The 22762-nt window shown below is 38.4% G+C and overlaps 1 protein-coding gene and 2 pseudogenes across 1 annotated transcript; all 3 read left to right on the top strand.

Moving 5' to 3' along the window:
- The first annotated feature begins 1442 nt into the window (after nt 1-1442).
- LOC113904974 lies at nt 1443-2551 on the top strand (annotated as a pseudogene).
- Nucleotides 2552-8778: 6227 nt separating this feature from the next.
- Nucleotides 8779-9789, top strand: LOC113904793 (olfactory receptor 52A1-like). Its single transcript, XM_027561882.1, has one exon. It carries the CDS (start codon nt 8851-8853, stop codon nt 9787-9789), a length of 939 nt encoding a protein of 312 aa, XP_027417683.1. The 5' UTR covers nt 8779-8850.
- Nucleotides 9790-13555: 3766 nt separating this feature from the next.
- LOC113904973 lies at nt 13556-16902 on the top strand (annotated as a pseudogene).
- Nucleotides 16903-22762: the final 5860 nt, after the last annotated feature.

The following is a 22762-nucleotide window of genomic DNA, read 5'->3' as shown; positions in this document are numbered from 1 at the left end:
GTGCCTGCTCTCAGTTCCACCTGATATGTGGGACCAGCTGTAGTTAAGCCCAATGTTGTGCTGGTTCTGGTTTGTACCAGTTTGAGGAAGCTGGTTACAAACATATCACATATCGGCTCTGCGTTCAGTGGTACCATGTTGGTTGCTTGAAATTGCTCAGCATGGGAGTATTCAAAGAAGTTGGCAATGGGTACAGGTCAAGGCATTTTTATTCAGAGAAGTGATTGGTAAACATTTACCGTCATTCGAGTGGTTATACTTTACAAAAAGTGCTAGCTCAATAGGAGAGAAAGACTTCATCCTCACTCACCACACCCATCCTTGAGCCAATCCTGAAATCTATCTTTGACCGCTATCTTAATACACAAGGCTCTGTTACAAGTGAGAAGAATTTTAGTGTGTATAAACTTGTTCCTAGATAAAGAACCCTGGTCCTGAGCCCTAGTACCACCATCACACTCAGCTTGTGATATCCTGATAGCTTTGGTGATATTCTCAACTTGGATCCCAGATTTCAACAAGAGACACTGACCCTCCTGCAAAATACAGAGAAGCGCTCCCTGTTGTCCATGGATAGCAGGTGGAGAAGGAATGAAATGGTAAATTTAAAAAAAGACATTGGAAAATATTAAGAACTGGAAGAAACTGTCCCTCTTTTCTAATATATTAAATTGTTTTAATTTATGTGTTGAATATTTAAAAACTGAAAGTGTTAGTCACTCAGTTGTGTCTAATTCTTTGTGACCCCATGGACTGTCCATGGAATTCTCCAGGCAAGAATTTGGGGTGGGTAACCGTTCGTTTCTCCAGGGGATCTTCTTGACCCAGGTATCAAACCCAGGTCTTCTGTATCACAGGCAGATTCTTTATCATCTGAATCATTTAGTATGTTCCAAATAACCCAAATATAATAGTAAACAGCATATATTATGTTGTATTATTATTATTACAGTGTTTATATCACAATGTTGGATCTCAGATAACTTAAGTGACTTTCCCAAGGCCATAAGTCTATTAAAAGAACTATGAATTATCTTTATTATTTTCTTGCATTAATTTTGCTACTAATTCAATCTTGCTCAAACTACAGAAACCTAACAGATCCTTCAGTTATCAATTTCCATGTGAAGCTGTCATCTCTATGCTTATTACCATTGCCTTTCACCGCTATAAATAATCCTGCTTGATATTTCTATTAATGCACAGATTTCTATTAAACAAAGAAGTGTTTAGTTTGTAGTTCATGTAGGGCCACTCTTCCACACATCTAGTCAGATTTATCTTCCATATACTGTGGTTTGCATATGCTCTTGTTTTAGAAATAAGCTTTCCATCTCTTTTGTAAGAAAATACCCTCAGTATGACTGTCAGGAGCTCAGGATTTGATGCATAATAACTAACAACTTATTTTCCAGTGTCCCTGTGCTTCTCAGCATCCTCGGATGAAGTCCCATCATGACATTTACAATAGTTCCACTGAGTTCACACCTGCAACATTCACTCCTGTTGGATCCCAGGGCTTGAAGCAGAGCACATCTGGGTATCTATACCATTCTGCCTGATGTACACTATCATTTTCCTAGGAAATGGCATCATTCTTCACATCGTCCGGTTTGATCCTGCTTTGCACCAACCCGTGTACTTCTTTCTGGCCATGTTGGTCTTTGTGGAACTTGGTGTCTCTGTTTCCGGGCCCACTGTTGTTGGGCATTTTCCTCTTTGGCATTAATAATATAAGTTTTGGTGGTTGTCTGCTACAGATATTTTCCATGCATTCTTTTACCCTCATGGAATCAGGCGTCCTACTGGCCATGTCTGTAGATCACTTTGTGGCCATATACAGCCCACTGCGATATACCATCATTCTGACAATTCTCCGCATCAGCAGGATGGGTGTCACCATTGCCTTTCACAGTGTGGTGCTCGTGTTCCCACTGCTTCTTCTCCTGAAGCGTCTGCTCTTCTGCAGCCACAATACCCTCACACACTCTTACTGCCTCCACTCAGATCTGATCAAGCTGCCCTGTGGAGATACCCACCCCAATAGCATCTTGGGTCTCTTTGTCATTTCCTTTACATTTGGGCTAGACTCATTGCTGATAGTGATTTCTTGCATGCTGATTCTTCATACAGTACTGGGTATTGCTTCTGGGGCAGGACGGTGGAGGGCTCTGAACACCTGTGTGTCACACACTCAGCTGTGCCTGTGTACTATGTGCCCATAATCATTCTTTCCCTGATACATCGCTTTGGGCACCATTTACCTCTATTCCTCCAGACTGTCATGGCCAGTGTCTACCTTTTCTTCCCACCTGTGGCCAACCGCATTGTTTATAGCATCAAAACCAAGGAAGTTCTCAGGAGCATTGTTCGACACTGTCTAAAAAGAGGGGTGTGGTATCTCAGAGGATACTCTGAAAACACAGGAACTTGGATCAGAGCTATTGCCTGGATATTAGACTTTCAAATGGGAAAATTATACAGTTTATGATTTCTTGTGAGTGAACTATAAACTTTAGTAGATGAAGAGACATAGCTCAACTCCTTCCTCCTGATAATAGATATATACCATTACTCTGAAGTATACTACAGAAAGAAGTATGGCATCTGGGTATGTCTTTTTTTTTTTCCTGTGAGGACATCATTTTACTGTTGAATCCTTGAATATTTTATTCATTTGTTTTTCTCCCTGGAAATAGGTAGATAAGTACTAGGAATTTTGTTTGTTTGTTTGTTTCCTGGTACATGTAATTTAGTTACATGTTTTGTAAGTAAAAAGAATCAAGACACAAGAGTATGAATTGTATTATTTCATTTATATAAAGCTTTAGAATAAGTATAACTAACTTAATATAAAGAAAATCAGAACAGTGGTTACTTCTGATGGATGTAGAGGTGAGAAAATGACTGGGGAAACATATAATGAAATCTCTGGGAAGATATACATGATCTATGTTATGTTTATATAAGTTACATGCATGTACCCATTTGTCAAAATGGTATAGCTAAACTAAGCCTTGTGCACTTTAGTGTATGTCAAAATTACTTGTAAACCTCTAGACAATAATGATAAAAAGATAATAACAATAATAATTGGGTTGCACAGTGGGTGAAATTATGGAAAGGTATGAGAATGGTATATTGTTAATATAACAATGAAAACTTGTTGAAGCTGGTTGATGGGTAGATGAAAGTTCATTATAATAGTCTGTTTACTCTTTATATTTGCAATTTTTATAATTTTTTTTAAATATACTAATGGAGGATTCCTATCAAGATGGTGGAGTGGGAGAAAATAAAATTCACCTCTCTCCCACAAAGAAATCAAAAATATATCTACATGTGGAGCAATTCTTGCTGAAAATTAACTGCAGACTGGTAGAAAGACTCTTGTAGCTATTGAGGCTTTAAGAAAAATTGCATGGAAACATGGAAGTGGGTAATAAGAGAGGACACATGAAATGAAGTCAGGACCTGTGCCACTGTAAGGGACATGGAGGGGGATTAAGTGGGCAGAAGCCCTCCCTGGGGAGTGAGTGGTTTGAGTCATATATTGGGCACTGCCAACTGCAGCCCTGAAGTCTGACACCAGGAGAAAGACAAGTCTCTTTGGCTGGCTGGAGGGCTGGTGGGACTAACAGGATGGCTGTGGGAAGCCTGGACTCTGCTCTTGAGGAGCAAGTGCACACATGCTTGCTTACTCCTGAAGCATGGCAGAGAGAGTGGATTTGTTCACCTGAATTATGTAGTAGCAGGGTGTGTGTCCTCAGCTACCTCTGACTCTTCGCCACTCCATGGGCTGCAGGCCGCCAGGCTCCCCAGTCCATGGAGTCTTCCAGGCCAGAATACTGGAGTGGGTTGCCATTTCCTTCTCCAATTTAGTAGTAGACTGGCTCCTTATCAACAGGAAGGTACATAGAGAAGAAATAAAGTGATGCAGTCCCCTCAGGCAGGGCCTGTATGACTCAGCTTTTATATTTTTCCCTCTAGATGATTTTGACTTTCCACAAACTACAGTGAATACCCGCATATATCATTCAGTCTTGAATGATAATCATCAGTTAAGAGGGGTTACTGTCTTATAACAAAGTGAAGTCGCTCAGTCGTGTCCGACTCTTTGCGACCCCATGGACTGTAGCCTACAATGCTCCTCCGTCCATGGGATTATCCAGGCAAGAGTACTGGAGTGGGTTGCCATTTCCTTCTCCAGAGGATCTTCCCAACCCAGGGATCGAACCTGGGTCTCCCGTATTGTAGGCAGATGCTTTACCATCTGAGCCACCAGGGAAGTCCTTATAACAAAAGTTAAGTGTAAAAGGTGACATGTGGCATCATTTATATATGTATATTTTCTGCTTTTGTATACTTTACTCAATGTATTTTTTCCCATTTTTCAAATATCTGTCTTTAAAAGTACTCAATTCAGTGAAATCATAAAAATGGAATAGGATATTTTTAATAGCTTAGTCCTTACATTTTCAATGTAGTTGAAACAACATTCCACAGTAGTAAATACTGGTAATCCCCATGATAATCCCATAAATTAGATACTATTATTAATCTCATTATACAAATCAAGAATCTAAGAGAATTTACGTAAATTTTTCAAAGCCACACAGTGAAAAATTGTTCTTGCCAAAACAAGTCTGCAATTTTGTGTTAAACAGTTGAATCAGACTTAAGTCCAAAATCTAATTTTTTCACTATTAATATCTATGGAATGTTGCCAGTGACTTGACCTGTTTGAATTTAGTTTTTTTCGTTTGTAAATAGAATATAAAACAGTTTAGCTTTGATGGCTTAAAGATTACATGATTCGTATAAAGCAGTAAGCACAGTTTCTGGTAGAATTTGCTCAAAAAGTACTTAAAATTTATTGTAGTCATTACTTTCCCACCAAATCTGATAAAAGTCTGTGAATCACACAGCCAAAATTCACAATGCCTATATATTCTGATTTTTAGGTTCAGTAATATCACAATGCTGCTGCTGCTGCTGCTAAGTTGCTTCAGTTGTGTCCGACTCTGTGCAACCCCATAGACGGCAGCCCACCAGGCTGGGATTTGCCAGGCAAGAACACTGGAGTGGGTTGCCATTTCCTTCTAGAAGTCATAAATTTGAAAAAAGCTCCATATAGTATACTATACTATGTGATTTACATAGATTAAGATAATTTAATCTATAGAAAAAGATATGAAGCCACTGCTAGTTTTTCTTACATGGTGCAGCTACAAAAATGGAAACATGGACAACAAATATCCCTCATACCACAGAAATAGTAAGTGGCAGAATCCAGATTAAAAACTAGGCAACTCAAAAACACATTCTTTAACCAATCATATAATGAGGAATATCATAAAATAATTAAATATCGTTAAATTCAAGTCCAATTTAAAAATGAAATATGAAGAGTATCAGGAAATTATATAGACCATTTTCTCCTTTGATATTCATAAGAACACCATTTATTGACCTCTGTTTCCTCTAATTATGGTCATGTAATGATCATATCCAAATGATTCTTTAAGAGGATAATTATAAAATGAGTCTCTGCTTAACACCAGTCTATCTGACCAGAAAATAAGTCTAATTGGTTTTACTCTGCTGAAGACCAAGACTGCTGGATTGGTGTGTGTTTGATAATGAATGCATATCTGTACTTTTGGTAAACAAATTAGAATTTATGATCCTTTAAAACATATCCGGTAGCCTAACCACTCCTTAACCACCCCCAAAATCTAGATAGGTATAGACCTAGGCATGAAGATATTTGCAAATATTACAGTAAAGTTGGAAATAACTTTTTTTTTAACCCATCTTGGAGTTAAATGACATGCCCAGGAACAGTTTATCATAGTATGAACTAAAATTTCAATATGAAATTTTGGCCCTATGAACCTGGACTGAGTGAGAACATCTCAGCTGGAGAAATTGTTATATGAGTTGGCATAATGAAGGTGTTAAATAAATTATCTCAAGTAGATAGGATTGCAAACATGTTTGCATAGTTTGAGGCTGAAAAGGATCCAGGATAGAACTGTAGGGAGTATAAAATGGATGAGGGTGGAATAAGTGAAGGAGATGAAGAGGCACCAAGTACCAGTTATAAAGTGAAAAAGCACAAAGACATAAATTACAGCACAGGAAATATCATTCATATTTTATAAAACCTTTGGTGTATAATCTATAAGAATATCAACATGTCTACATTTAAGTGGACTTGAGGTTAATTTGCAGATGAGAACATCAGAAAGAAAGTCAACTAACTGAAAGAAAACTTGTAAATATATAATTTTTTTTGTTTTTAGCCTGTGAGAGAAAAGAGGGGAGTGAGAAGGTATCTTATCTGCAAGTTATAGAAATGATTTCAGGGAATATTACATGTGAATGAACCCAAGAGGAATTAATTAAAATCTGTTGGGTCCCTTGTGGTTACTCTAGTGGCTAATAAATCCCTGATTCCAAGTTCCCAACTCTGCTTTCTCCAAACATTTATTAGGGGGTATTAAAATTGGTGGCTAGCAATTTTCCTCCCCAATTTGAATCAATAAATTTACGCTGTACCCAAGAATAACTCAGACTTTGCTCAGAGTTTGGTTGGGCAATGAGCACACAAACATCATCTCAGGCAGAAATGGAGAAGAAGAGTGTCTGTATCCAGAGTGAAAATAAAATATGAAGAAATATTCCGGTTTTTCACATGTTACATATGGCCCCAGCACCAAATCGATTAGAACGCATGACAGTGACTTTGTGCTGATGTAGAGGGGACAGATATAAGAGGAACTGCAGAACAGAACACGAGGGCATGAGACTTTCTTCCGTCTCAGGTGGAAGAAAGAATTGAGCAATGAGAACTCGTGGGTGAAGAACAAACAGTACTTTTCAGGTGTCAGGCAAGAGCAGCAACGCGTTCCAATAGCTATTGACAAGTAAGTCCTCCTATTTCTAAATTAACTTTCATAATATTCCATTATCAGCTTTTTCACAATAATCACTGCATCCCATCAGTCCTGCACTCACTTATGTATACCCGCCTGTCATCCCACTGTCCATACTATCATGTGATGGTCACATGACAGTTCTTTACCTTTGAAAAAGTCAGATACTATGTTTATACTTAAAGGAGTCCTATTCTCATTTTGATCATTTCTGAAGAAAATGATCCCTTTACCCTTATTAGACTCCTTTACCCTTATTAGAAAGGAGTCGGCCATCTATGGGTTGGAGAGTCACTGAACTAAGCATTGGGGATGCTGCTGCTGCTGCTGCTGCTAAGTCACCTCAGTCGTGTCCGACTCTGTGTGACCCCACCAGGCTCCCCCATCCCTGGGATTCTCCAGGCAAGAACACTGGAGTGGGTTGCCATTTCCTTCTCCAATGCATGAAAGTGAAAAGTGAAAGTGAAGTCGCTCAGTTGTGTCCGACTCTTAGCAGCCCCATGGACTGCAACCTACCAGGCTCCTCCATCCATGGGATTTTCCAGGCAGAGCACTGGAGTGGGGTGCCATTGCCTTCTCTGAAGCATTGGGGATAAAACTTGCCAAAATCAAAGTAGTTAATTCATTAAGTCTATTCCAGCTATTTGTCAGCAAATACATGGTTTCTGCCATAAAATGGCCCGACTGACATCATTCTTTCACTTGATGTTTAGCAACATAAATCACAGCTGTCCTAGCATTTACTGGTATGTTTATTGATGTTAAGTATATGGTTAGATGATACCTTAGGAGCTTGCTGACATAAAGTAACTAGCTTTACATCTGACTCTTTTTAAAAATCCTGTCCTTTCATCCTTTATTTTCTAATTAATATACTTTGCTTGAACAAAAAAAAAAAAAAAAAGACTCCTCTTCCAAGTTATCCATACTGCATTAAGAGTTAATGAACCTAAAGTGGACAAATCTCATGCTTATGGGAGCTCTGACCAGGGTAAACGCAAGACATTAGCCTCAATTCGGCTATGTTACGCATTTACTCATTTTCTCATATGTTGTAGTCAAGAATGAGCCCTCCTGTCCCAATCATTTCTGCTGCTGATTTTCTTGAGTCCCAGAGATTCCTCCTTCTGCACTAATGTGTATTATAGAACTTCAACTATTTTGAGCACACAACTAATTTTAATGATTTCAGCTGAAGAAATATAAGCAAAATATAACACAGCTTTATGAGAAATGTAGAAAGTAGCAAAGAACTTTGACCAGGATTGCCACAAATATGTGAATCTGAATGGTCTTTTCTAACTCTTTACATTCTTTTGAAAAATCATCCAGTCTTATACAGAAGAGATAATATAAATAACTAAGTACATTATGCTCATTGATGTCAACTGTTTTTATCTCTATTTTTCTTTCACAAGGAGCCATTTAAAATAAAATACTAATCAGAGTCTGAGAATCTGTTCACGCAAACTGTTCCTGACTTAAAGACAACTGAGAATAATAGAGTGATTGAGCAGTAGCTAGAATGTACAGTATGGAGGGATTCATCAAACTGATTAAAATGCAATCTACAAACAAAATGAACAAGTCTATTATTTTTTCTTTGTCCACAGGTCTGGAAAGAAAAAAACAAGTCAGCAATTTATTCCATTACCCATGTGATTTGGTTGGTGCTACTGAGGTTGGCTGGCCATGAACATAACGTCTTATTGTGGTGTAGTGTTTGTGGATGGACTTCCTAAACAGTGATGTGGCTTGTGAATCTGTATTTTCCCTTCACTTATATGAAGGAGATGGATGATATGATCTCAGAGTTCAGCTAAAATCAGAAAATCTGAAGACTTGGCATAAAAATAGATAGTACAATAGCACAGACTAATTTGTTTGCATCTGGAAATGCAAAGACACTATGTCCATTTCCAACATCACAGTCTTCATGCCTTCTGTGTTCATGCTAATAGGGATCCCAGGCCTGGAGTCTGTGCAGTGCTGGATTGGGATTCCATTCTGTGCCATGTATCTCACTGCTGTAATTGGAAATGCCTTGCTTCTGATCATCATCAAATCGGAGCCCAGCCTCCATGAACCCATGTACATTTTCCTGGGCATGCTAGGAGTCACAGATATTGCTCTTAGCACCAGCATTGTGCCCAAAATGCTTGGAATCTTCTGGTTTCATATACCAGAGATATATTTTGACTCTTGCCTGCTTCAAATGTGGCTCATTCACACATTTGAAGGCTTTGAGTCAGGCTTCCTCCTGGCCATGGCCCTGGACCGCTATGTGGCCATCTGTTATCCACTGAGACATGCTTCCATCTTCACCCCCCAGCTAGTCACCCAAATAGCAGCTATGGTAACACTCAGGGCTACCATTTTTGTGACCCCCAGCCTAGTACTGATAAAACACCAGCTGCACTTTTTTCATACAAAAGTTATCTCCCACTGCTACTGTGAGCATATGGCCATTGTGAAACTGGCTGCAGAAGATGCCAGGGTCAACAAAATCTATGGTTTGTTTGTGGCTTTCACTGTTGCTGGGTTTGACCTCATATGCATCTCATTGTCCTATGTACAGATATTTACCACAGTTTTTCGTTTGCCCCAGAAGGAGGCTAGGTTGAAAGCATTCAATACTTGCATCGCTCACATCTGTGTCTTCCTCCAATTCTACCTCCTTGCCTTCTTCTCTTTCTTTGCACATAGGTTTGGTTCTCACATCCCCCCTTACATCCACATCCTCTTTTCTAGCATTTACTTGCTGGTCCCTCCATTTCTCAATCCACTTGTCTATGGTGCAAAAACCAAGCAGATTCGCATTCATGTGGTAAAAATGTTCTCTTCTTAAAATTCACCATAATTTATAGTTTTGTTGTTTCCTCTTTGTACCATCAGTTCAGTTCAGTCGCTCAGTCATGTCCGACTCTTTGTGACCCCATGAATTGCAACGCGCCAGGCCTCACTGTCCATCACCAACTCCTGGAGTTCACTCAGACTCACATCCATCGAGTCAGTGATGCCATCCAGCCATCTCATCCTCTGCTGTCCCCTTCTCCTCTTGCCCCCAATCCCTCCCAGAATCAGGGTATTTTCCAACGAGTCAACTCTTCGCATGAGGTGGCCAAAATATTGGAGTTTCAGCCTCAGCATCAGTCAGTCCAATGAACACCCAGGACTGATCTCTTTTAGGATGGACTGGTTGGATCTCCTTGCAGTCCAAGGGACTCTCAAGAGTCTTCTCCAACACCACAGTTCAAAAGCACCAATTCTTCAGCACTCAGCTTTCTTCACAGTCCAACTCTGACATCCATACATGATTACTGGAAAAACCATAACCTTGCCTAGACAGACCTTTGTTGGCAAAGTAATGTCTCTGCTTTTTAATGTGCTATCTAGGTTGGTCATAACTTTCCTTCCAAGGAGTAAGCGTCTTTTAATTTCATGGCTACAATCACCATCTGCAGTGATTTTGGAGCCTCCAAAAATAAAATCTAACACTGTTTCCACTGTTTTCCCATCTGTGTTACTTCAAATAAAAATAAAACAAAAGCATGTAATTTGAGATGCTTAAGTTTTATCAAAAGTTGTCTTATGAAATCTGCCAGGGTGACAGCTAGTTCTCACATCTTCAGAGCCCATGAAAACTATCAATGAATAGGATTATGGATCCTATCAGGGTAGTAAGAATGAGAAGTGTAGAAAGTGCAAAATAATGAACAATATTTTACTTCCTTTTCTTTTTTCTTTTTTTCCTTTTAGACTCTGGATGAGGTTCCTCCTCTAAGAAGTCTTCTCCAGATAATTCAAAAATTATGCATTTATCACAGAATTTAAATACACCCAAGTATTAGTGTTCTATAGTGTCTAGGTACTCAGTGAAAACAAGTTGTCTACTCTTGTTTCTTGAAGATGTCGGTCATAAAAAATCAGAGAAAGTGTATCTTAACATGTTCTTTACCAAAAACAAAATAAAAACAAATTTTATGGATATGATGAGATTATGATGTTTAAAATTTCAATGAATTTTCAGAGTTACTCAGGAGTGATGAAAAACATGAAAACTCAGGGGTTATATTTTACATATCAATCATTTTTCTGAGCCCTCTAAGGTTATCTTTTAATTCACTGGATTATCCAACACCTACCATATGATAAGTATTATGGTAGAGAAGAGTGGCATAATGGTAAATTTACACTGTGCTTCAGTTTCGTGAATTTGTAATTGGCATTAATATTTTTATGGGTTTTGTTACTCAGGACTCCACAAGAGACAACATTTCTAGTAGGCCCTGGGTATTTTCTGGTAGGATTGACTTCAGATAGAGGAAGAGATCTGATGATGGTGATTTTTCAGCCATCAGTGGCAAGAATTGCTTCTTCTGTCACTTGGTGGAGGCTTTCAGGTAAGGTAGCAAAATACATTGACCCTTCTGGCTATTTGCAGTTCCTCAGCTAAATGTTCAGTTTGGGAATAATAATATTTGGCATGTCTCCTCCCTCTTCTTCTTCTTGGTAGAGAACCGTCCATAGGCTTCAGATCTTTTGTGTTGACCCTCTTGGCATGGTATGTACTCCAAAGTTGTCCTGACAACTTGGGAAAGTTGTCAGGGAAAGTTGTCCTGACATTCATATCATCCTGGTTTGATGGGAAAATCAGCCTCTTTTGGGATTTAGTGAGCAGGTCCATTTTGCTTTCATACTAAGCTATATCCTTACACTTAAACAGTGTAAAGATACAGACAAAAAAAAAAAAAAATGCAGTCTTGCTAATTGTGACAACATGGCTGGACCCAGAGAATATTATGCTAGATGAAATACAGTCAGAGAGACAGATATCTGCTGTATAATTTCATTCATATGTGGAATCAAAAAAGCATCAGAAATGTACAAACAGAACAGAACAATAACAGACTCACTCATAGATACAGAGAACAAACTGGTGGTTGCCAGAGGAGATGGATTAGGGGGTTGGATGAAATAGATAAAGGGAATAATGAAATAGAAACATCCAGTTATAAATGAATAAAGTCATGGGATGTAATATAGAGTGTAAGGAATATAATCAGTAGCACTTTAATAATTTTATATGGGGACAGATGATTACTAGATTTATCATGGAGGTCATTTCACAATGCATTTAAATATCAAATCACTAAATTGTACACCGTAGTGTTATATGTGAGTTATACGTCAATAAAAATTGAGATAACATTTGGTCTTCCATCTCCATTTCTATGTATAATTTCTAAAATTGCCGAAAGACTATATTAGAATTCTCAAAAAAACAAAATATGAGGAGACATCAGGAAGGCACTAATTCTACACTCTCTTGTATATGAAATAAACACTAATATCAGCCTTAAAATGTCCATCCTATCATAGTAAAGAACCATTATAAAACTGTTCCAGAACAGTTTTTATGTCAGAGTAAGTGAAATCATTTGACTTTTGATGCTTGATATTTTATGGTTCCAAATTTGCTGTTTTCAGCCAAATCCAGAGGCGAACAACTATCATTCATCTGCATACAGAAACATTATAATCAAACAATTTCTCACAATAAGAGCCTAGATGGACTTTGACAAGACTATTTGAGATGAACTCAGCCAGTCCATCTTGACTCCATTAACTCTGAAAACTTAAGTAAGTCACAAAACTATGATCTTCTGTGGAATCATTCCTGAGATAGTGTCTCCTGAGCTGTTAGAGGGTAATATACAATAATGTTTAAGTCAGGGCTTGCATTGTTCTTAAACAGTTGCCATTAATTTTTACATTATCTTCTGATAGTATTAGAATTCCTGGATTATTTTAGGGCCTTTACCTGTAGGAGGAGGAAACGTTTAAGGAAAGACTTGACAGACTGACCTGTTAACATTAACGTGACCATTTACTGCACACACTACCCATCCTCTGCATGCCTCCTCTCTCATTGATGCACTGTGCTTCCCACTGCTGTTTTTCCTACCTTCACGTTATTTTTGGTATACTAATCCTTTTCTATTAAAGTCAGATTCCCATGTAACATTTGTCATTTATTAATTGCTTTGTCTATTTGTTCAACCCCTGAGACCAACTGCTTTTTCAATGCATATCCCTATACAGTGCTGCGGTAAGAGGGAAAACCACAAAGATTCAGATCACTTACTTTCACATAAAAACAAATTTAATACTTAGAAAGGCCTCATGTCTAAATGTTTACGCCTCTAACCCACTTTTGTAAAAATACTAAGGACAAAGGGACATATTTCCACCAAAATAAGTAATGAGAAGCAAAATCTTATTTTAAAATATTTGAGTAAAAATTAAAAATTTAAATTCTTGTTAAAGTGGCAAAAGCCTTTGAATGTAGTTATTTCTAAGGGCAACTCTGTTACTTTGGTGGGTGGTTGACACTGTGATACACATTGTTTTTTTCCTGTTCGCTGATATCAATCAGCTGACCTGAATCACCATGGGCCCAGCTGGGAAAAGATGCACACAACCAGCTCTCTAATGCAGGGTGAGCTAGCCTCACATGTAAATGTCCTCAATGCTACACTATTTCAAGGACGGATTATGGATAAGATGGGGTCAGAGCGTTTGTCAATGGAAACAGAACAGGACTATGAAACATGGCCAGACCCAATTACACAGAACAAATCCAGTGTGACTTCAAGAAAAATCACACTGGCCCCCAGGTAAACACAAATAATACAGTCTTGTGAGACTTTTCTTTGTATGAAATAGAGAACGGGAGGTTTCCCCCTTTATCTTCTAGCTACTAAATCTTAAAATCCTTTATCTAAGGCACACTCTTTTGTGCCTTAACTCAACTAAATAAATACCTGCCATGAACAATAGATCCCAATGGGAAGTTACTATAGATATTGCAAATGATCTTAAAATCCTTGAAAATGTATATCAACATTTCATGATAATTCTGAACATAACTGAGGCAATTGGATGAGGGCTGGTTTGAATACAGGAACGACTCGTTTCAACAAATTCACATGGAAGATTCTCAGAAAACAACAGATGATTGAGGGTTCTGAGGTGAAATTTCCCAAGTCATCCCTTTTCATGGGTCCAAAACTTAAAAATGAGTGCTTCTCAGATTGGAATTAAATTACAGAAATATTCCTTTTTTCTCGGTCAGCAGGTCTATACTGAGTAGTCTGTATATCTCAAGATGTTTTTATGTTCCTATATTGGTTTATTATTTTTATAAATAAGTACCATTGACTTGTTTTGTCCTCTCCTGGGGCACTGTCTTCTTTTAGAAAATTTTAAAAGGGGGATCATTTTGGTTCCCAGTTCCAAAGTGAAAGCAAAGTTTAAGAATTTCTTTTTTAGAGACACAAACACTGAAAATGAATCTTGTATATTCTGAACCATAAGATGCTTTTCTTTTTTTCACCCTGTTCACAGGTGAACCTAAGAACTCACCAGGAATTTGTGAAACGAATTGTCCAGGTACACCATGTACTATGAAATATTCATCTTTACTAGCTGAAGCAGCAAAAAGTTTCTGACTCTATTACTTCTATGGGTATTACCACAGGTGATAATTGGTAAGTCTTTGGGCTTGAAACTCTGCACTGAGTGTTGGGAAATGGAGAACACAAATACCATGTGATCCAATAAAAAGCCAAGATGATTTTAAAATATCTGTAGAATCTTACAGTTCAGTTGAGTGTTCAAACCTAGGAAGACTGAGTCTCCTGATTTCCAGAAGGTTTCTAAATCAGTTAATGACATAATGGGTGTTACATTTTAATGAGGTTGACAACTGGGAGGACCTCTAGAAAATATTCTGGGCAGATAAATGGATGAAAAGCTTATTTGTTAACAGGTTAGCAAATAATACCCATTTAGGCCAGGAAAGATTCACGGGGAAGGAGGCCCTTGAAGTCATTCATGTGACATGCTCATCAGGTATCTAAAGTTATGGGAAAGAGAGGATGAACTTCTATGGATTAGCATTTGGCATTTAGTGACAGAAAAATACATTCTCCTATATATTTTACAAATTATTTACATGAACTAAGTCATTGATTCCTTGTAATCACATTAGAATGTATTTCAATCTGTGAGCATTGTTTTAGCAACAAAAAAATGGAGACAATTTGAAGTTAAGTTCTATAACTGGCTGTAGATTTTGCAAAGTAAGTAGTGGCATCCAGGATTTAAACTCTCTTGACTAATTTCAGATCCCATTCAATAAATCATCATGATCCATGGTTGATGGTATTTTCTGGAAGATGGATTCTGGATTTTTATGAAAAATTAAGAAGGAGACATTTTGGTACTCAATGTAAAGACAGCCTATGTGATATTTGGAGTTCTTGCCACGTGGCAAGCTATCTCAGGAAACAGAGTTCTCTATCAGTGGAGGACTTGAGCTCAATGAGGGAATGTCAGAGAATTCATAGAGGGAGAATATTTGTGGGTGTTTGTAGTTTGGATTTGCTGCTGCTGCTAAGTCGCTTTAGTCATGTCCGACTCTGTGCGACCCCATAGGCGGCAGCCCACCAGGCTCCCCCATCCCTGGGATTCTCCAGGCAAGAACACTGGAGTGGGTTGCCATTTCCTTCTCCAATGCATGAAAGTGAAAAGTGAAAGTGAAGTCGCTCAGTCGTGTCCGACTCTTAGTGACCCCAAGGACTGCAGCCTGCCAGGCTCCTCTGTCCATGGGACTCTCCAGGCAAGAATACTGGAGTGAGTTGCCATTTCCTTCTCCAGGGGATCTTCCTGAACCAGGGATCGAACTCAGGTCTCCCACATTGTAGGCAGACTCTTTAAAGACTGAGCTACAAGGGAAGTATAACCCTAATCTTAAGTATGTTCAGCTAAAATAAATGAATTTCTTCTTCTCTTTAATTCATCACTTTTTGACAGGAATTAGAAGATGACACACCATGCTGCTCCTTCTGCTAAGTACCATATCACTTCTTAAATCTACTAAACAAGTCATTATGCTCATATTTCATATCCAATGGCTCAGTCTGAATGCCCTCTGTACTAACACTCATTGGGATTCTTGGCCTGGAGTCAGCGCACTGTTAGATCGGGGTTCATTCTGTGTTATGTACCTTGTGGCTGTGATTGGGAATTTCCTAATTACAGTGATAATCAAATATAAAAACAGACTCTCTCTCTCTCTCTCTCTCTCTCTCTCTCTCTCTATATATATATATATATATATATATATATATATTAGCCATGTTGGGAGCCACAGGCATGCACTTAGCACTTTATTCTCCCCAGTGTTAGGCATCTTCTGGTTTCAGTTGACAGAAATTTCTTTTGAAACCTGTCTTCTACAAATGTGGCTTCTTCATTCATTCCAGGGAAGTAAATCAGGTGTCTTACTGGTGATGGCCCTAGATCACTATGTGGCCATCTGTAACTTCTTGAGACATGCCAATGTCTTCTCCCAACAATCCTTGACTCACATTAGAGTTGGGGTGACACTCAGGGCTACTATTCTTATACCACTATGCACAGAGCTTATCAAATATTGATAAATTCTACTGAACAGCATTCATCTCCCATGCTTATTGTGAGCACATGGCCATTGTGAAGCTGGTTACAGAAGATGTAAGGATCAACAAGATACATGGTCTATTTGTTGCCTTCTGTGTCTTAGGATTTTACATAATCTTTATGTTGTTTTTTACTCAAATCTTTATTACTATCTTTCAATTTTTCCTGAAGTAGGCAAGATTCAAAGCCTTTAATATATTCATCACCCACATTTGTGTCTTCCTACAGCTCTATCTCCTTGCCTTTTCTTTCTTCACACACAGGTTTGGTTTTTACATACTGCCATATGTTCATATCCTTTTATCTAAGCTTTACCTGTAGTTGACCTTTTATCAACCTAATCATCTATGGAGTGAAGAACAAACAAATCTGTGACTATGTATTAACAATATTTGTATACCCCAAATATCTTGGTCACAGTGGATCTTTCTAAAGAGAATTTAGGTTAGTTCTAAGTAGAAATTTCAATATGATAAAAGATAGATATTGTACAAACTTCTATGTTCAAAAAATACTTTAAATCCCAGATGGTCATATTGAAGGGGATATTTTCAAATCATAAAATACTTAAAACATTAGCTTACTATTATTAGAAGAAGTAAAATTCATTTAGGTTCGTATTTTAAGTGGTTGCCATTATTCTTCTGATTTTAGACTGGGCTTCTCTTGTGGCTCAGCTGGTAAAGAATCTGCCGCCAATGCAGGAGACCTGGGTTCAATCCCTGGGTTGGTAAGATTCCCTGGAAAAGGGAAAGGCTACCCACTCCAGTATTCTGCCCTGGAGAATTCCATGGACTATATAGTCCATGGGGTCACAAAGAGTTGGACATGACTGAGTGACTTTCACTTTCTCTTGGGGCTTCCCTCCTAACTCAGTTGGTAAAGAATCTGCCTGCAATGCAGGAGACCCTATTTAGATTCCTGGGTCGGGAAGATCCTCTGGAGAAGGGATAGGTTCAGTTCAGTTCAGTCGCTCAGTCATGTCCGACTCTTTGCTACCCCATGAATTGCAGCACGCCAGGCCTCCCTGTCCGTCACCAACTCCCAGAGTTCACTCAAACTCATGTCCATCGAGTTGGTGATGCCATCCAGCCATCTCATCCTCTGTCTTCCCCTTCTCCTGCTGCCCCCAATCCCTCCCAGCATCAGAGTCTTTTCTAATGAGTCAACTCTTCGCATGAGGTGGCCAAAGTTTTGGAGTTTCAGCTTTAGTATCAGTCCTTCCACTGAACACCCAGGACTGATCTCCTTTAGAATGGACTGATTGTATCTCCTTGCAGTCCAAGGGACTCTCAAGAGTCTTCTCCAACGCTACTGTTCAAAAGTTCATCAGTTCTTCAGCGCTCAGCTTTCTTCACAGTCCAACTCTCACATCCATACATGACTACTGGAAAAACCATAGCCTTGACTAAATGGATCTCTGTTGGCAATGTGATGCCTCTGCTTTTTAATGTGCTATATAGGTTGGTCATAACTTTCCTTCCAAGGAGTAAGCATTTTTTAATTTCATGGCTGCAATCACCATCTGTAGTGATTTTGGAGCCCCCCCAAAATAAAGTCTGACACTGTTTCCACTGTTTCCCCATCTATTTCCCATGAAGTGATGGGACCAGATGCCATGATCTTCATTTTCTGAATGTTGAGCTTTAAGCCAACTTTTTCACTCTCCTCTTTCACTTTCATCAACAGGCTTTTTAGTTCCTCTTCACTTTCTACCATAAGGGTAGTGTCATTTGCATATCTGAGGTTATTGATATATCTCCCAGGAATCTTGATTCCAGCTTGTGCTTCTTCCAGCCCAGCGTTTCTCATAATGTACTCTTCATATAAGTTAAATAAGCAAGGTTGTCACCTTACAGCCTTGAGATATTCCTTTCCTGATTTGGAACCAGTCTGTTGTTCCATGTCCAGTTCTAACTGTTGCTTCCTGACCTGCATATAGGTTTCTCAAGAGGCAGGTCAGGTGGTCTGGTATTCCCATCTCTTTAAGAATCTTCCCCAGTTTATTGTGGTCCACACAGTCAAAGGCTTTGGCATAGTCATTAAAGAAGAAATAGATGTATTTCTGGAACTCTCTTGCTTTCTTGATGATCCAGTGGATGTTGGCAATTTGATCTCTGGTTCCTCTGCCTTTTCTAAAACCAGCTTGAACATCTCGAAGTTCATGGTTCACGTATTGCTGAAGCTTGGTTTGGAGAATTTTGAGCATCGTTTTACTAGCGTGTGGGATGAGTGCAATTGTGCTGTAGTTTGAGCATTCTTTGGCATTGCCTTTCTTTGGGATTACCCACGCCAATATTCTTGGGCTTCCATTATGGGTCAGCTGGTAAAGAATCCACCTGCCATGCAGGAGACCTGGCTTTGATCTCTGGGTTGGTAAGATCCCCTGGAGAAGGGAAATGTTACCCACTCTAGTATTCTAGCTTAGAGAATTCCATCCGACACCACCAAGCGACTTTAACTTCTACTTTAAAACATAGAACATTCTCTCTAACAACACTTAAACCTGCATAGATAAGGAATGACAAAAAACAGCAGTTGATTCAAGATAAATTCTGAAGACCATGCCACACTTTAATATTATTAGGTGGGCCAAAAGAATCATTAGGTTTTTCATCAGATTGTATGAAAAAATCCAAATGAACTTTTTAGCCAACCCAATATTTCAACATGTTAACCCAACACATAGCTGTAATTCTGGCCATATCTGATTTTCTAATATCTACTTGTAAATCTATATTTAAAAAATTTTAATCACATCTATTTATAGATATGTCTCTTTATAGATGTCTGCTTTTTATAAAATACTGATACACATTAAAATAATATAAAATCAATAATACCAATATCAGCAACATAAAAACTGTAAAATATTAAATAGAGTCTATAAACATTGAATATTTTGGATAAAAAAGATAGCAAAAAATTGATTAAAATTAATTAGGTCTATTCACAATTGTTGCTGTTGTTCAGTCCCTCAGTCATGTCTAACTCTTTGTGATCCCATGGACTGCAGCACGCCAGACTTCCCTGTCCATCAGCAATTCCTGGAGTTTGCTCATGTCCATCAAGTTGGTGATCCCATCAAAACATCTCATCCTCTGTCATCCCTTTCTCCTCTTGTCTTCAGTCTTTACCAGCAAAAGGCTCTTTTCTAATGAGTCAGTTCTTCACATCAGAGGGCCAAAGTATTGGAGGTTCAGTTTCTGCATCAGTTCTTCCAATGAATATTCAGGATTGATTTCTTCTAAAATTGACTGGCTTGATCTCCTTGCAGTCCAAGGGACTCTCAAGAGTCTTCTCCAACACCACAGTTCAAAAGCATCAATTCTTCAGTGCTTAGTCTTCTTTATGATCCAACTCTCACATTGATACATGACAAATGGAAAAACCATAGCTTTGACTATATGGATCTTTGCACAGTCATGTTTCTGTTTTGTAATACATTGTGTAGTTTGTCATATCTTATCCTACAAAGAGAAAGTATCTTTTAATTTCACGGCTGCAGTCACCATCAGCAGTGATTTTGGAGTCCAAGAAAATAAAATATAAAACTGTTTCCAATGTTTCCCTATCTATTTGCCATGAAATGATGGGACCAGGTGCCATGATCTTCATTTTTTGAATGTTGAGTTTTAAGCCAATATTTTCACTCTCTTTTTTCACTTTCATCAAGAGGCTCTTTAGTTCCTCTTTGCTTTCTGCCATATAGGTGGTGTCATCTGCATATCTGAGATTATTGATATTTCTCCAGGCAATCTTAATTCTGGCTTGTGCTTCATCCAGCCTGGCATTGCACATGATGTACTCTGCATATAAGTTAAATGATCAGGGTGACACCATACAGCCTTGATGTATTCCTTTCCCTATTGGAACAAGTCCATTGTTCCATGTCTGATTCTAATAGTTGCTTCTTGACCTGCATACAGATTTCTCAGAAGGCAGGTCAGGTGGTCTGGTATTCCTGTATCCTTAAGAATTTTGTACCGTTTGTTGTGATCCACACAGTCAATGGCTTTAACATAGTCAATGAAGCAGAAGTAGGTGTTTTTCTGGAATTTTCTTGCTTTTGCTATGATACAGTGGATATTGGCAAGTTGATCTCTGGTTCCTCTGCCTTTTCTAAATCTAGCTTGAACATCTGGAAATTCTTGGTTCATGTTCTGTTGAAGCCTAGCTTAGGGAACTTTGAGAATTGCTTTGCTAGCATGTGAAATGAGTGCAATTGTGTTTGAACATTCTTTGGCTTTGCCTTTCTTTGGGATTGGAATGAAAACTGATCTTTTCCAGTCCCATGGTCACTGCTGAGTTTTCCAAATTTGCTGGCATATTGAGTGCAGCACTTTAACTGCATCATCTTTTAAGATTTGAATCCTAGCTCAACTGGGATTCCACCACCTCCACTAGCTTTGTTTTTAGTGATCCTTTCTAAAGCCCACTTGACTTCACACTCTAGGATATCTGACTGTAGGTGAGTCATGGTTTTCTGGGTCATTATCTCATTTATATAGTTCTTCTGTGTATTCCTGCCACCTCTTCTTAAAGTCTTCTTCTTCTGTTAGGTCCATATCATTTCTGTCCTTTATTGTGCTCATCTTTGCATGGAATGTTTGCTGGCTATCTCTAATTTTCTTGAAGAGATTTCTAGTCTTTCCTGTTCTATTGTTTTCCTCTATTTCTTTGCATTGATCACTTAAGAAGGCTTTCTTATCTCTCTTTGGTATTGTTTGGAACTCTGAATTCAGATAGCTTTATCTTTCCTTTTCTCCTTTGCCTTTGGCTTCTCTTCTTTTCTCAGCTATTAGTAAGTCCTCCTCAGAGAGCCATTTGCCTTGCAGTTCTTTTTCTTGGAGATGGTTTTGATCACTGCCTCCCATAAAATGTTATGAACCTCCGTCTATAGGTCTTCAGACACTCTGTCTATGAGACCTAAATTCTTGAATTGCTTTCGCACTTCCACTCTATAATCATAAGGAATTTTATTTTGGTCATACCTGAATGGCCTACTGTTTTTTCCCTACTTTCTTCAATTTAAGTCTGAATTTTACAATTAGGAGTTCATGATCTGAGCTGCACTGAGCTCCCAGTCTTGTTTTGCTAACTGTATAGATTAAGAACAAAAACAGCATTCATAGTTAATTAGAACACACCCCCAGAGGAATATATTTTAATATTCTTACCCAGTTTGAATTTTACCTATATTTGAATGTTTACTATAGAACTGAAAATATCAACAAATAAATTCTACTGCATTTAAAAATCAGCTACTGCAAGTGTCTATAGGAAAGTAACTGTGTCTAATTTACACTTGTATTAATGATACATGGGCTTCCCTGGTGGCTCAGCTGGTGAAGAATCTGTCTGCAATGCAGGAGACCAAGATTCCATCCCTGGGTTGGAAAGATCTGCTAGAGAAGGGAATTGCTCACTCTGGTATTCTTGCCTGGAGAATTTCAGGCAAGACAGAGGAGATTAACAGGTTGTAGTCCATGGGGTCATAAAGAATTAGAAATGACTGAGTGACTAACACTGATAATACATAGGATAATTCCTGAGACTTTCTAGAACTTCAGTAAAAATGGTATTGTATAATGACAAATTTAAATATTTCTCTGGTGTTTATCAATGGTATTCAAGAGCAACTAACCTGGAGGCTTTAAAGCAACATGTAGCACCATATTACAGAGAATCAGTGTACTAGAGACTTTATTCCAATATTATTAATGTAAACAATGATGGTTGGCTTCCCTGATGGCACTAGTGGTAAAGAATCCACCTGCCAATGCAAGAGACTTAGAGCTGAGGGTTCAGTCCTTGGGTAGGGAAGATTCCTTGGAGAAGGGCATGACAACCTGCTCCAGTATTCTTGCCTTAAGAATCCCATGGACAGAGAAGTCCTGTGAGCTACAGTCCATGGGGTTGCAAAGAGTCAGACAAGACGGAAACAATTTAGCATGGTACAACATGGCAGACAATGATGGTGCTTGAATGAATTAGTATACCATCTTAAAATAAAGTATGGCCTTCAGTCAAAGATGTCATGTGATAAACTGACTACTAAAACAAAGACCAGATTTTTTTAATTTAATTTATTTTAATTGGAGGCTAATTACTTTACAATATTGTAGTGGTTTTTGCCTTCAGATGTTTTTTTCAGTCTGTGCTATTCCTCTGCCCACACAACTTCATATTCTCAGAATTTTGTCCCTGTAGAGATCTGGTTTAAATTTTCTTCGATCAACCTTTAAGACTGAGGACTAAGAGTTTTTAAGAAAAACTTAGTACACAGGGAG

The sequence above is a fragment of the Bos indicus x Bos taurus genome, chromosome 15, assembly GCF_003369695.1.
Source record: "Bos indicus x Bos taurus breed Angus x Brahman F1 hybrid chromosome 15, Bos_hybrid_MaternalHap_v2.0, whole genome shotgun sequence".
NCBI classification, from domain to species: domain Eukaryota; kingdom Metazoa; phylum Chordata; class Mammalia; order Artiodactyla; family Bovidae; genus Bos; species Bos indicus x Bos taurus.
Note: the sequence above shows the minus strand (reverse complement) of the source record. Positions and strands in the feature narration are given on the sequence as shown.